General features: G+C 41.8%; 2 protein-coding genes across 6 annotated transcripts in view; both read right to left on the minus strand.

Annotated features, from left to right (window-relative positions):
* CTNNAL1 (catenin alpha like 1) overlaps positions 1 to 6420 on the minus strand; it is a 72546-nt gene extending 66126 nt beyond the window's left edge. For both annotated transcript variants that reach the window (XM_003911393.3, XM_009188352.3), the window contains exon 1: positions 6132 to 6420. In XM_003911393.3, coding sequence (XP_003911442.1) covers positions 6132 to 6272 — 141 coding nt within the window. In that variant the 5' untranslated portion in view covers positions 6273 to 6420. The remainder of the gene's footprint in view (positions 1 to 6131) is intronic.
* Positions 6421 to 11253: 4833 nt separating this feature from the next.
* TMEM245 (transmembrane protein 245) overlaps positions 11254 to 14703 on the minus strand; it is a 101787-nt gene continuing 98337 nt past the window's right edge. For all 4 annotated transcript variants that reach the window (XM_017949661.1, XM_017949660.1, XM_021927290.1 and 1 more), the window contains one exon: positions 11254 to 12839. In XM_017949661.1, coding sequence (XP_017805150.1) covers positions 12794 to 12839 — 46 coding nt within the window. In that variant the 3' untranslated portion in view covers positions 11254 to 12793. The remainder of the gene's footprint in view (positions 12840 to 14703) is intronic.

Consider the following 14703-nt stretch of genomic DNA (forward strand, 5'->3'; position numbering starts at 1 on the left):
CACCACCAAGCTTAAGAGAACAATGTCAGTATCTCTGACAGCCCCTGTACTCTGTGGCTACTCCTTGTCCCTATCACTCCCTTGTCCCCAAAGAAACCATTGTCCCAATTTTGTGTTCATCACTCCCTTATTATAACTACTGCACATACAGTATACCCTAAATGATATTTGGTTTAGTTTTATCTGGTTTTGAATCTTCATTTTTTTTCATTCAACATTATGTTTTTGAGATTCATCCCCATTGATAATTATAGTTGTGGTTTATTCATTTCAGTGACAGAGTATATCATTATATGAACATAGCACAATTTATGTACACATACTACTGTTAAAAGACATTTGGGAAGTCCAGTTTGGGGCCATCACAAGTAAAAATGCTACCCACATTCCAACTCATTTTTCTTTTCTTTTCTTTTCTTTTTTTTTTTTTTTTTTTGAGATACAGTCTCACTGTGTTGCCCAGGCTGGAGTGCAGTGGCATGATCTTGGCTCGCTGCAACCTCAGACTCCCAGGTTCAAGCGATTCTCCTGCCCCAGCCTCCCAAGTAGCTGGGATTACAGGCATGCGCCACCACACGCGGCTAATTTTTGTATTTTTAGTAGAGACAGGGTTTCCCCATGTTGGCCAGGCTGGTCTCGAACTCCTGACCTCAGGTGATCCACCCACCTCAGCCTCCCAAAGTGCTGGGATTACAGGTGTGAGCCACCACTCCCGGCCCCAATCCATTTTTCTAATAGGCGTGCAGGGGTTTCTCTAGGGGTACTGACTTAGGAGTTGAATTGAATTGCTGGGCCACAGGTAATGCCCACCTTCAATTATAATAGATTATACCAAATCATTTTCAATATGGTTGTAACAAGGATATTCCTACCATGTCCACATCCCTCACCAACACTTAATTTCACTGTGGATTTTTTTAGCTTGTAGTTCATTGATTTCTAATGAAGTTGAACATCTTTTAGCTGTTCTAACAAAGGGTGTCAAGAAGTGCAAAACACCAACGCATATCCCAGCAGTTAAGGGCATGGACATCATTCTGCCTGGGTTTGAATTCTGGCTCTGCCATGTGACCACGTGGCAAGTTATATAACCTTTCTGCGACTCTGTGTTCTCACCTGTGAAAATGGAAATAGTAATTGTACCCATCAGCCGGGCGTGGTGGCTCACACCTGTAATCCCAGCACTTTGGGAGGGCAAGGCTGGCGGATCTCCTGAGGTCAGGAGTTCAAGACCAGTCTGGCTAACATGGTGAAACCCCATCTCTACAAAAATACAAACAAACAAAAAAAATTAGCCGGGCTTGATGCAGGGTGCCTGGATGGCAAAGCAAGTCCATCCACCTTGTTTCTCTTCTGCCTAATCTTGGCCCTTTGTGCTTTCATATAAACTTGAGAATTGCTTTTATCAAGTTCTACTGAAAAATCTTGCTGAAATTTTCATGGAAATTGCATTAAATTGATCAATAGGGATAACTGATATGTCTATAATATGTCAACCTAGGCTCGAACACAGTACTCTTCTCCCATTTATTTAGATCTTTTATCTGTTTCCTCTTCTGTGAAATTATTTTTTAACTGATTTTTAAAGGCTAATCTTTTTATTTTTATTCATTAGAGTATTTTATTTATTCTAGGTACTACAAATCATTTGTTGGTTATTTGTGTTGGAATCATATTCTCCCACTTAACGACTTATTTCATTTTGATGAACAGAGGTTCATGCAGTGTTGTGATCACAGCTCACAGCAGGCTTAACCTCCCCAGCTCAAGCAATCCTCCCACCTCAGCCTCCAGAGTAGCTGGGACCACAGGTGCACACCATCACACCCGGCTAATTTTTTGTATATTTTGCAGAAACTGGGTTTTACTATGTTGCCCAGGCTGGTCTCAAAATCCTGGACTCAAGGGATCCACCCACCTCAGCCTCCCAAAGTGCTGGGATTACAGATGTGAGCCACTGCGCCTGGCCTAGGTTCTTCATTTTAAAGAGGTCAAATTTATCCATTTTTTTTCTTAAGGTTTGTACTCGAGGTATACTAACGAATCCTTTCCCAGCATAAGGTAATGAAGATATTGCCCATCCCAGCTACACGGGAGGCTGAGGCAGGAGAATGGCGTAAATCTGGGAGGCGGAGCTTGCAGTGAGCTGAGATCCGGCCACTGCACTCCAGCCCGGGAAACAGAGCAAGACTCCGTCTCAAAAAAAAAAAAAAAAAAGATATTGCCCTATTTTTTTTTTCCTAAAAGTGTTGTGAGCTTTTCCTTTCACATTGTCTTTAATCCATCTGAAATTGATGTTTTTACTGGTATAAGACAGAGATCCAATTTCATATATTTCTATTTAGATATCCAATTGTCCCAGCTTAATTTTTTTTAAGTTCTTCCTTTCCCCACTGACCAGCAATGCCAATTGTCATTTACCAAGTTTCCATATATGTGTGGATCTGTTCTAGGGTTTTCTATTCTGTTTCATAGGTCTACGTTTTTCAGCCCTGTTCTGATACCCACATTGTCTTAATTACTATAGTTTTATAATGAGTCTTGAAATCTGGCAAAGCAAGTCCATCCACCTTGTTTCTCTTCTGCCTAATCTTGGCCCTTTGTGCTTTCATATAAACTTCAGAATTACTTTTATCAAGTTCTGCTGAAAAATCTTGCTGAAATTTTCATGGAAACTGCATTAAATTGATCAAAAGGGATAATTGATACGTCTATAATATGTCAACCTAGGTTCAAACACAGTACTCTTCTCCCATTTATTTAGAACCATGTTGGCTTTCAGGAAAATTTTTAAATTTTCTCCATGAAGTTTGACCACTTTTGCTATGTATGTATAGAGAAAGATCTCTATCTCTGTATATATATAGCAAAAGTGATATATTCTTAGGAAGCTCATATTTTGCTGTTATTGTTAATATAACTGGATTTTTTAATAATTACTTTTTCTATGTATTTTTTATTATTTTAAAATTATTTTTTAAAGACAGGGTCCTTGTTGGCCAGGCTGGAGCACAGTGGCATGATCACAGCTAACTGTAGCCCTGCGCTGCTGGGCTCAAGCCATCCTCCCATTTTTTAGCCTCCTGAATAGCTGAGACTAGAGTAGCTGGGATTACGGCAGCAGCCAGAGCGCCTGTGCCTTGTTTGTTATCAACGTAGAAAAATGCAATTGATTTTAGTGTCCTACATTCAGTGAACTTGCCAACACTCCTAATTTTTATAATTTACTTGTAGACTCTTTTGAGTTTTCTATGTAGGTTATTATATCACATTGAGATTTTTGGTTTTTCCTTTCCTATATTTATTTCTTTTATTTCTTCTCCTTGTCTTATTACACTGGCTAGAATTTCCAGTGCAGTGTTGAATAGAATCTGTGATAGCAGGCATATCACTCTGGTTTCTGGCTTTAAAGGAAATGTTTATTTTAAATTTGACTGTGGCTATGATGTTAACTAAAAGTTTTCTGTAGATACTCTATCAGGTTTAGGACATTTTTTCCTAATACTAGTTTCCTAAATGCTTCTTATCATTATTAGAAGTTGAATTTAGTTGAATGCTTTTTCTGCATCATTGTTATGAAAATATATCTTTTCTAATTTGTGAATGCAAAAAAACTGTACACATTTTTCTAATATTGATATAATCTTGCATTTTTAGAATAAGGCCAGTAACCCAGGACTTTTCACTTGGCGAGTCAGAAGAAGCTAGATGATACCAGAATAGAAACTATCTACGTTAAACTGTATAGTGCCAGTCCTACCTGTTTACCTCAAAACCCTGCCTCCTCCATGACATTGCTGCTGACTCATTCATGCCTTCTCTGAGCCTTTAGAATATGTACCATTGATGATGTTCATTTGACATTTTGCATGTGCTCTTCTATACATGACCTATCTACCAACTAGAATATAAGCCCCTCAAAAAACAGCAACAAATAAGCACACAATAAATGCATGCTTAAAATGCTTAAAATATCCTTGTGGATGAGATGCTGAAACATGAGTTGGGTAATAATACAGCATTCTCAGAGAATGAGATTTTCAGACATATGAGTTTTCTGGAGAACTGCTGTTTTAATCGCCTAACACTGAAACTTTAAAATCATTCTAAATTGTACTTCCCTGCTTTGTTAACCGAGTATTCTGGCCATGCTTAATACACTTCTTGATTTTAACTTTTTCTTGTTAAGGACAGCCAATTATGAAGAATATCAGTTATGGTGTTGTGGTAGAGACGTAGCTGTAGATACACAATGTGTGAGATGCAAAACCTCAGCTGTGACCCTGAACAAGGCTTTAACAGGGAAAAAAAAAAAAAAGGCAGGCATTCTTCCCCTTTGGCATTGACCTCTAACTCTCAGCAGTGATTTATACTTTTCTTCCTCTGCTTTCCTACTCTTCTCTGGCTTCTTGTACCCCAGAATTACACAATGCAGAACTGTAAGACTGATACATTTTTAGCAGTGATACTGTGAAAAGTTGCCATTTCTCCAGATTATGACTTTCTAGCTTGTTTTTCCACTGTGTACTATCTTTTTCTAAGGACCTCATTACTGCTTCTAATCTCTAGAGAGGACACAGCATACGGTGTAGCAAAGAGAACCGTCTGGAGTCAGGGTACCTGGATTCAAATCCCAGTTTGGCACTTATTGAAAGCCCTAATGACACATTATTTAACCTCACTATTCCTCAGTTTCCTCGCCCGAACCACGAGAATATATACCTACCTCACATGATTGTTATGAGAATTAATGAGAATGAGAATTAATGCCTCTTAAAACTGCTCCAATATTTCTCATTTTGGTTGTGTTTGTGCTAGTGGAGATGGGGAAGAGGGGTGGATCTGACATTACTGAGGGATCCCAGCGACCCTTCCCACTGGTCAGAGCCTCTATGAGACACAGGAAAAGAGGGGGAGAGTGTCAGGTATATTCATCACTGCTGTGTTAGCCATGCGAAGGTGAAGAAAATAGGGATGTTTATTTAACCAGCATAACAGGAATCCAGTGACATGTGTGACTGCTGTTTTCAAATATTTGCAGGGCTGGGCTGGAGAAGAGATAATAGCATTGAGAATTCTATGCAACAGCTACAGGCTCCCCTTCACTGAACATGTTTAAGCAAGGTACCGGCGGCCAGGTGTTAAGGATGCTACAAGAAAGAATTTTTAAAGTTGGATAATCTTTAAGATTTCTTCTATCTCTAAAATCTTGGTAATCCTAGTGTGAGTCACGAAGCGGTTACAACCTAGATGTGAGTCACACATCGCCAACGCGCTCCCGAAGGCACAGAATTCACTCCCCACAGTGCTTGGCATCCTACCACAGACCTAAGTGAGGAATTCTAGCCCTGAAGCTGCATATAACCCAGCTCGGAGAAACAAAAACTTTCCTAAAACTCAGGGCGTCGGTTAGCTGATTGGCAAATACAGTAACGCACACATCCCAAACGGGACTTGGCAAAACGGTGTGCATCTGGATTAACTGTCGGACAGTCTCCATGTCACTTTTCCACGAGGCCGGACAGAAGCGGGCAGAAGTGAGCAGCAGCAAGTTCAGGGGAAGGGGCAGGGTGGCTGGCTGGGATGAATGGGAGCCTGACCCACAGCGGGGAGGGACAAAGGATCGGGGAGCGCATGCTAGGCGGGGAGGCCGGGAGGAATATCCCAGGCGGAGGAGCCGGGCTCGGGACCGGGCTGCGAAGTGGTGACAGGGTCGGTTAACGAGGAGAGCCCTAAGTGCCAGCGGGGGGCCCCGCGGGGGTCCTCTCTCCCTCTGGAGCTGGGCTCGACCACTAGCCCCGCGGAGGGCGCCTCGTCCGGCCGGGGGCCCCCGGGAGCCGCAGACCCGAGGCAGGTACTGGCGGTAAAGGCCCGGGCCAGCACCCGCGCCCCGCAGCCTCCCCTGCTGCCGAGTCCACTCAACCCTGCCGCCGGAGTTTAGACTGTCCAGTTTCTCGCCGCCCGGGCCGAGGCCCGTCCCGGAGCCCCACAGAGGCAGTCGGACAACAACGCCGCAGTGCGGGCGCGGAAAGTGGGGCAGCGACTGCCTCTCGTCCGGTCGTGCGAGCGGCGGCCGCCATCGCGGGCCGCGGTGGGAGGGAGAAGAGGGGCAGCGCCGGGCGCCACTTTACCTGAGAAACCAGCGGGAGCAGCGTCTGCTCCACCGAGCGAGTTTTGATCTCCAGTCCCGAGTCGAGGGCAAAGCCCAAAGGGCCGGAGCCGTAGACTGCTCCGGCGCCGCCAACGCCGGCGGGTCCGGGAGAGGCGGCCATGGCCCTCGGTCTATCCCGCAGCCGGGACTCCGCGCCACTGCTAGCCCGCCGCCAGTCAGTCCACCGCCCGCGGCGGTGGCGACAGGACACCCGCGCCGCCCGAGGCCCCGCCCCCAGGGCCCCGCCCCCAACCCTGCGTCCCCGCCGCCGTCCCGGTATGGCCCCACCCCCGCAGTACAGCCTAGGGTGGGCTCCCTGCAGCCCCGCCCCCTAAGCCAGGTCCCGCCCCCGCACGGCCCCGCCCCTATCTCGTCTCAGACCCCTTCCAAGGGTTCCAGGCACCATCTCGCCAGGGTGGCGAGGAGACTTAAGCAACAGACTGAGAAGCATGAAGAAATGTTTTGTCAACTACCATATCTGCCAGTGAGAACCTATCAGAGTAAAAAAGAATCTGAGGCTGGCCAGTCCACTCGGACACCTTGGCCTGGATCATTTCTTCTTCCATAAGACCAGATTGATGAGCTGGGTACCATCAACCTGAGGCATCAGAAAGCTCTTTCCCAAGCACCGCTGAAAGGTGCTTCACGGTGCTTCAACCTGTCGCTTCAGCTTCATCCACCTACCAGTGCTGCGCAGATGTCTTTGGTATTGAAGATAGCCAAGCTTCAGCTTCTTTTTCTTCATTCAAAAAGGACAGGTCCTTAAACCAACTTTTTCTTCCAATTCTTACTTCTCAGCCAACCATCTCACCACTTCCTTATCTATCACAAGGCCACCTTCCCCTGTGCACTGAGGGCCCTTGACCTCTATAAGGCACCCAGTGTCCACTCCCCGGACACACCTTCCCTTATGAAGTTGACAGTATTTCATAAGAATTCAGTGTACGAAATGGTGCCGGAGGAAATGGCAAGACAGAAGGCCTAAGAGACAGACGGATGGATTCATGGAAGTTTGGCTTCACAAAAGATCAAGTTTTTCAACACACAGGAGATTAAGTTTACCACCTGATTCATTCAACACTAGTAATTTTATTTCAAAATATAAATATTTCACATTAACAAAGAAGTTACATCAGTAGGTTGTCAAAGCAAGTTAAAGCTAAGAAACAGCATTTGTGTGAGAACAGAGAGTATTTATTGTATTCGAATATTCTTTTTTACTTTTGAATTGCCTCCTTCGCCTGAGAACCCGGGGATGATATATTTTCAAAGAGTTATGTAAGCCAATTACAACTCTATATCAAATCTTAGTTCAAAATTAAATTGCACTGGAAATACACTTCAGTTACCTAAATAAGTGGCACTGCAAAGGGCAAAGGGTTTTCTTTGGGATGGCTACAATGAGAGTTACATCTGCTGGGTCTCTGCAATAAAAAAGAAATGGTATTTGATAATAAGCCAAAATGATCGGGATTTGCTTCCATACTTTTCACTGTGAAATAAAAACCTAGCAAAAAGCTAGTAAGAAACCAGGTGTCTAGTAAAGAACTCTGGACTTGGAGTCAGAAGTTCTGCAACTAAATTCTGGCTCCATCATTTTGTGGTATAAACTTAGGGGAATATCACCAAAAACTTTTCAGAGCCTCCAGAGCCCCCCCAACTTTACAACAAGGATAGTACTGTCTCACAGGGCTGTTACAAAAGGTGTCTGAAAACTATAAAGTGCCATACAAAAGCATTATTAAAATGTAGTATCAATATATCACCACTGTATTTGCACATTAGTTAATCCTTGAAAAACCTGCAAAATTAAACACAAATACTGATTTTACACACCATAGGTGGAAAAGAATCTCTATACCTTAAGTATAGCTCTCAACAGCAAATATGCTTGCTTTCTAGACTTCAAGATTTATTACACACTACATGGTACCACAGTAATAGATCTGCCATTCAGTATTTCCATTAAGGATGTCTTCTCAAACAGCTGTAAATTTGATCAAGGGCCATGTTTCCCAAAGGACCCTGTAGTCCTTTGAGATGCTCTGAGGAATAAAGAAGGGGAGTGCAATCTAAGGTCAAACAGTGTTTGTCCCCTCTGATAAATTCACAATGTGTAATAGCATGTTCAAAACTCTTAGAAGTCCTACAGACAGGAAACAAACTCAGCATTCCTTCATTTTAATTGACCATGCAATCCCCCACCCCCAACACACACATACTTTTTTCTCTTACATCTATTAACATCTCTTGGAACTACTGCTATAAGGAATACATTTTGCCAAAAGCTGCTTGACCATGAAGAAAAGGAAAGAGAAGTAGAACAACAGACAGAAAAAAAAAAAAGAACTCTATTCTACTCTGAATTCTGTTACTAACTGGCTGTATGTGTATGTCAGACAAGTCACTTAAACCTATAAATTTGTGTGTTTCTCTAGAAAGTGACAGGACTACCTAATTTTAGAAGTCCCATTCTAGCACAGAATTTCTGACTCTAGCAGACAGAACAACTTGATTTATACTTCTCTTGAACTATCAAAAATAACCAGTGGCTGCAGATAGCATGTGTGTTTTTTTGCAGGTTCCCAATAATCAGTAAGTTAATCAAATGAATATATTTTGATGGCAGAATGTTGAAAGACAAGAAACTAATAAAAAGTACTCGTTTTTAGCTGGAACTAGCATTTGGAAGTAATGCTAGCCAAAGGCTATTTCCACTGTGAAATGCACATTCAAAGTCCTAGTATAATATTCTTGTAAGGGTCTTAGGAGGCCCCTCAGAGGAAACTGCAAGGTCAGGGTTAGAGTATGAGAAGTCCTAAAGGTTTTTGTTTTTGGGGTTTTTTTTCCTATAAACCCTGAGGTTGAAAGCTCTGGATAGCTCACCTAAATTACTTTCCTCTAACCCCTCACAGCCTGAATTTCTGAGTATTTCTTGCCCAGTAGTGACACATTCCTGAGGCACTAATATAACCCAAATGGAAACTACAGGGCCTAGGAAATCCAGATAGGTCACAATGAGTTCATGTGAAGATCAAGGTGAGCCAGAAGATCTCCTCTGCAAGCCATTTAATAGCCCTTTAACTGTAATAAGCAGCTCAAAGGCTACAGAGTTTGTTTACTTACAGGGTCTCCATCTAACATGTTGGATTTCTTCCCACTGTCATGGGTCAACCCACACTAGTCTCAGAAGTCAAGGGAAAGCTCTGCCAGCTAACCACTTCTTATCAAAGAGGGTGTGAAGAAACCTTGCAATTTTAACAATAACTAAGACCAGCATGTACGGTGGTCTTAGAGATCACTTGCAGGAACCGACATTGATAGGAACACTTCAGAACTCAAACAGCACTCACATATCATGGAATTTATGCTGAAAATCCTATGCCTTCTTCTCTCTCAGAAAAGAGAGGCACATACCTGTGTGGAGAGCTTGTATTTTCTCCCTTCCCATCCATTCGGTTTACAACTGAATAGCGAATGTGAACTTGCAACTAATCTTTAATAAATCTATAAAATGCAAGATATTATGACCAATTTCTGGACTCAGTTTTTACTGAAGTGACTTCTACTTCATCAATGTACCGTCTGTTTCCGAAGAAACTTCCTCTTTCTGGGTCAAATTCTGACTGAGATTGTAAAGGCAGGTTATCTTTGAGACTTGAGCTTAAAACTCCTACCTTTTCGTACCACTTGATCTCTGTTGCCCTGTTCAAATTCTGTAAACTTTCCTCATTGCATCTGAGGAATCGTGCTGGGATGCTTCTTTCTGGTTTGGAGGGTTCCAAGAAGACCTACCCAGCTGGCGGACCTTCCTAGTCCTTCTGCTGTTGCTGTAGCAATGGGGCAGTGCAAGTTTCCTGATCATGGCTGTGAAGCACTCTGGGGCACCTCTGCTCCTGGTATTTCAGGGTGGTATTACATCACTGCTGCTAATTTTGGTAGCTCTAAACTGTTATCTTAAAGACCTCTAAGAACCTTATATTTATGCTAATAATTATCCCAGCAAGAAACGTTAGCTCTAGTTTTTTGCAATATCACTTTATACAGCTAAAATCACTTTGTATATGTATAGTAACTCATTGTATATATTTGTCTCTGATGAATATGTACTAATTACAACTATACACTAACCAGTGCATAATGAACAAAAATTAATGATTTTTTAGCCTTTTAATGCAAAAAAAAAAAATTTTATATTACATATGATCTGGCTAAGAGCAAGAGGCTTTTTTTTTTTTTTTTTTTTTTGGTGAGTCTCATCTGTCGCCCAGGCTGGGGTGCAGTGGCGGGATCTCCAGCTCACTGCAGGCTCGCCTCCCGGGTTCACCACCATTCTCCTGCCTTACAGCCTCGAGTAGCTGGGACTACAGTGCCCGCCACCTCGCCCAGCTGGATTGGCCTGTATTTTAGTAGAGACAGGGTTTCACCGTGTTAGCCAGGATGGTCTCGATCTCCTGACCTCGTGATCCGCCCATCTCGGCCTCCCAAAGTGCTGGGATTACAGGCTTCAGCCACCGCGCCCGGCCAAGAGGCCTTCTTATGAGTGACCTCCATCACGCTGTACAGTGCCTGGCACGGAACCTAGAGTTTAGCAAACTCTCAAGAAATGTTTTAGTGAATGAATGATTGACTAAAGAAGAGCATGAGTTACTTAGTGACCAAATCTAATACTCAGTGAAACAGCTGATTATAATCGCTAAAGCATTCATAATAGAAATAAAGAGATCTGTATGCAGTCTACTCCATACAAACAGAAGATCTCATAGTGGCCTTTTCTAAATAACATTTTTCTTCAGCAGTGTACGAATAAATTTAAGCTGATCATAATTATCAGTAACTTCTTAGGGAGATGTTTTAGGACAAATTATTAATATTTCTACCTTTAAATACTTTCCAAAAAGGAAATCTTCAACACTTAAGAACTACCCCCACTTTTTTTTTTCCTTGGGACAGTGTCTCACTCTCTCACCCAGGCTAGAGTGCAGTGGTGCCATCTTGGCTCACTGCAGCCTCAACCTCCTGGGCTCAGGTGATCCTCATACATCAGCCTCCTGAGTAGCTCGGACTATAGGCACACTACCGTGCCCAGGTAATTTTTTTAATTTTTTGTAGAGATGGGGTTTCGCCATGTTGCCTAGGCTGATCTCAAACCCCTGGGCTCAAGCAATCCACCCACCTCGGCCTTCCAAAGTGCTGGGATTACAGATGTGAGCCACCACCTACAGCCTGGCAGAGAACCCTGTTCTTTTTCACATTCTCCTGGGAGCAGAGGATAGGCCTGATGACTGTTTTAAACAGTAGAAAGGGTTCAGCTAAGAACTACAGTCCACTCTCAGCCCTGTCATATACTATAGGACAAGTCTTCATTCACAACAAATGGATAGCAACACCTGTCTCGTAACACTGGGAAAACTGCATACAGTATTTAGAAGGAACACTAGTACAGCAGAATCTGCAGACAACGGAGTCAAAGATCTGAGGCCAAATCCTACTAACTTTACAACTTTGAGTTGGTCACTTTTCTGAACTTTAGCTTCTCCATCAGTGTAAAACTGATGTAAAATAATATAAAGCTATATGAAAGCTGATGTGATGTACTTGTGAAATAGTATGTGCAAAAGGACTTTGTAAAAATGTAAAGCACTATGCTGGTTATTGTGATATCTGAGATATTTTTAAAGTTGCAATTCAATTCAACAAGCATTCATTTAGAGTCATGTGCAAGGCACTGTGCTAAAAGATGGGAAAATACTACATAAATATAAAATTCTGCTGAAAACTAACTTATTGGCAGAGTTCCAAATAATGAAACGGATACATTTAACAAATCAAAGTATTGCTACACCTGAGATTTTTCACTTCAAACACTTGGAAGGAGAAAACCTAACAACAGCATGAATTTTATCATACTGTTACCATTCATAGCAGCTTAATAAGTATTTCACTTCAACGTGGTCAGCCAAGTTTTATAATTTGGCAATAGTGTAAAGGAGCGTTAAGAGAAAAGGAAGAGGAGGAAGAGCTTCAATCTTTGTATCTCCCAAGGATACAACACAAAACTGAACATCAAATAAGCCACCCCACCCTTATACTTATGATTTATTCTTTCTTAAAGAACGTATAATACATTGTGGGAGAAGCGCAGAAGATTCATTTTTCCTGCTCACTCAACTACACACTCAAAAGTGAAAGCCCTCTTCCTTGAAAAGTGACTGACTTAGAAAAGTTTAACAACAGATTTCTTAAACCAGGAAAAAATTACACCATATATTCTTTTAACAGCAGGTAGTTTAGAGTTCTTAAAATAACTTTATAAATATATAATATAGTAATATAGATAACCAAAGTGGAAAAATTTCAAGCCAGGGTACCAGTGTATAAAATGAAACTTTTCAAGCCATCTTAACAACAGTTAAGTGAGCAAACTACCAATTCTGAACTCTCAAGCTGTGTTTTAAAATACAAAGCATCCCGCAGCAAGTTCTCTCTTGTCCAGGCATTCTGTATGTAAGGCCAGGAGGTTTCTGCTTCTTTCCTGGGTTCTGCTTGCTAGGCACAGCTGAAAGGGCAGAAGGCCACAGCTGAGCTTAACTTACTGTCAAATTTGAACTTCCTAGAAAAATCACTGCAGAGGAAACCATATCAACCTACTGAAGATTTCAGATCTTCAGAAATGTCACGGAAAGTCCTAAAAGAAAAAAAGACGGAATGATCAGTTGATTACCATAAAACAGTATCCTAGTTTTACAATCTTTTGGAGCCCTAATAAGATTATACAGTCACTATTTTTTCTTAAGATTTTCATTGAGTATTGTTTCAAAGTCTGCTAGTTGTTGCTCTTTCTTTATCAACAAGAACTCCATTTTTTTGCTGGATCCATTGTCCAAAGGACTATTTCCCTTGAAACTACACATGACCATGTGACTATACTTTGGTCAATGAGATTTAAGTAGACGTGCAACTTCTGGGCAGTTCCTTAAAAGAGAAGAGCAATCTTCTTCAGCTCTTCCACCTTGTTACTGGCTCCAAGTGGATATGATGATTGATGTTAAAGAGAAAAAACACTAAGAGATCAAAGATGAAATGCTAAGTGGATACATTTTATTACAAAATAGAAATTGTAATCTAACAGAGTCCAAGCTCTAAGGGATGTGGTTCAGTGCAGGAAAAATGGGGTAGGTCTTTCAATCAAGTGACCTTGTACTTCTACTGTTTCTGACACACATTAAACAAGCTAAGCAAATAATGTTATTGGCAGGTAATATCTGGGCTGGATGATGGTGGCTGAGCACCATGCCTGGCTGCTGCATACATGAAATGTCTACCTCAGGACTGTAGTAGCTAGCTTGCTTTTGCTACATAATTTACATGTCTGAGCTGGGATAAATCACCTGGTTAAATTCACATCTATGCTGGCAGCCAAATGGCCAGGTCAGAATTTATCAATGAACATAAGCTCAAGCATCCATATAAGACAAAAAGGCCTCGCACCAAGGCTGACAGTATATCAGGATGAAGAGAGGCTGGGACCAGATGTTTATGCAACAGTCACTCAAGCCCTGGATGGCCTACCTTCTTTTACACAAGCAAGAAATAAACTACTAGGTTAAGTCACTGTTACTTTGAGTCTTGTTGATGATGGGTTTTTTTGTTTAGTTTTTGGTTATGTACAGCCTAAACTACCTTAAGTGATACAGATATAAAGCACAGTCTATTACCATCCTTTCAGATAGAAGTTATATTGCTGCTCCTTTACAGTAAGTCCACATATTAGAAATACAGAAAAATATTTGCCTTTACAGTTTGTTTTTGTTTTTTTGTTTTGTTTTTTTGAGACAAGGTCTCACTCTGCTGCCCAGGCTGGAGTGTACTGGTGCTATCTCGGCTCACTGCAACCTCTGCCTCTGGGCTCAAGCCATCCTCCCACCTCAGCCTCTTGAGTAGCTGGGACTACAGGGAACATGACACCACACCTGGCTAATTTTTGTACTTTTTTGTATAGACAGGGTTTCACCATGTTGCCCAGGCTGGTCTTGAACTCCTGAGCTCAAGTGATCTACCCACCTTGGCCTCCCAAAGTGCTAGGATTACAGACATGAGCCATCATGTCCGGCCCCAAATAATTTTAATATTATAATAAAAGTTATATTAATTATGTAATATAAAGTTATATAATTTATATTAAATTTATAATTATGTAAATGATGTTAAAAGTTATATTACTTTGCAATATCACTATATTTTTTCTTTATACACACATACACATATACTATGTTGTTTCTTCATAGATAGATAGATAGATAGATAGATAGATAGATAGATAGATAGAAAGAAAGAAAGACTTGTTTTTTAAAGACAGGGTTTCACTCCGTCACCCAGGTTGGAGTGCAGTGGTGTGATCACAGCTCCTGGGCTCAAGAAGCTTTGGGCTCAAGTGATCATCTCACCTCAGCCTCCCAGGTAGCTGAGACTGAGCTATGCCTAATTTTTTTTTTTTCAAATTTTTTAGTAGAGATAGGGTTTCTCTATGTCACCCAGGCTGATCCCAGACT

Source organism: Papio anubis, chromosome 13 (assembly GCF_008728515.1).
Source record: "Papio anubis isolate 15944 chromosome 13, Panubis1.0, whole genome shotgun sequence".
Taxonomy (NCBI): Eukaryota; Metazoa; Chordata; class Mammalia; order Primates; family Cercopithecidae; genus Papio; species Papio anubis.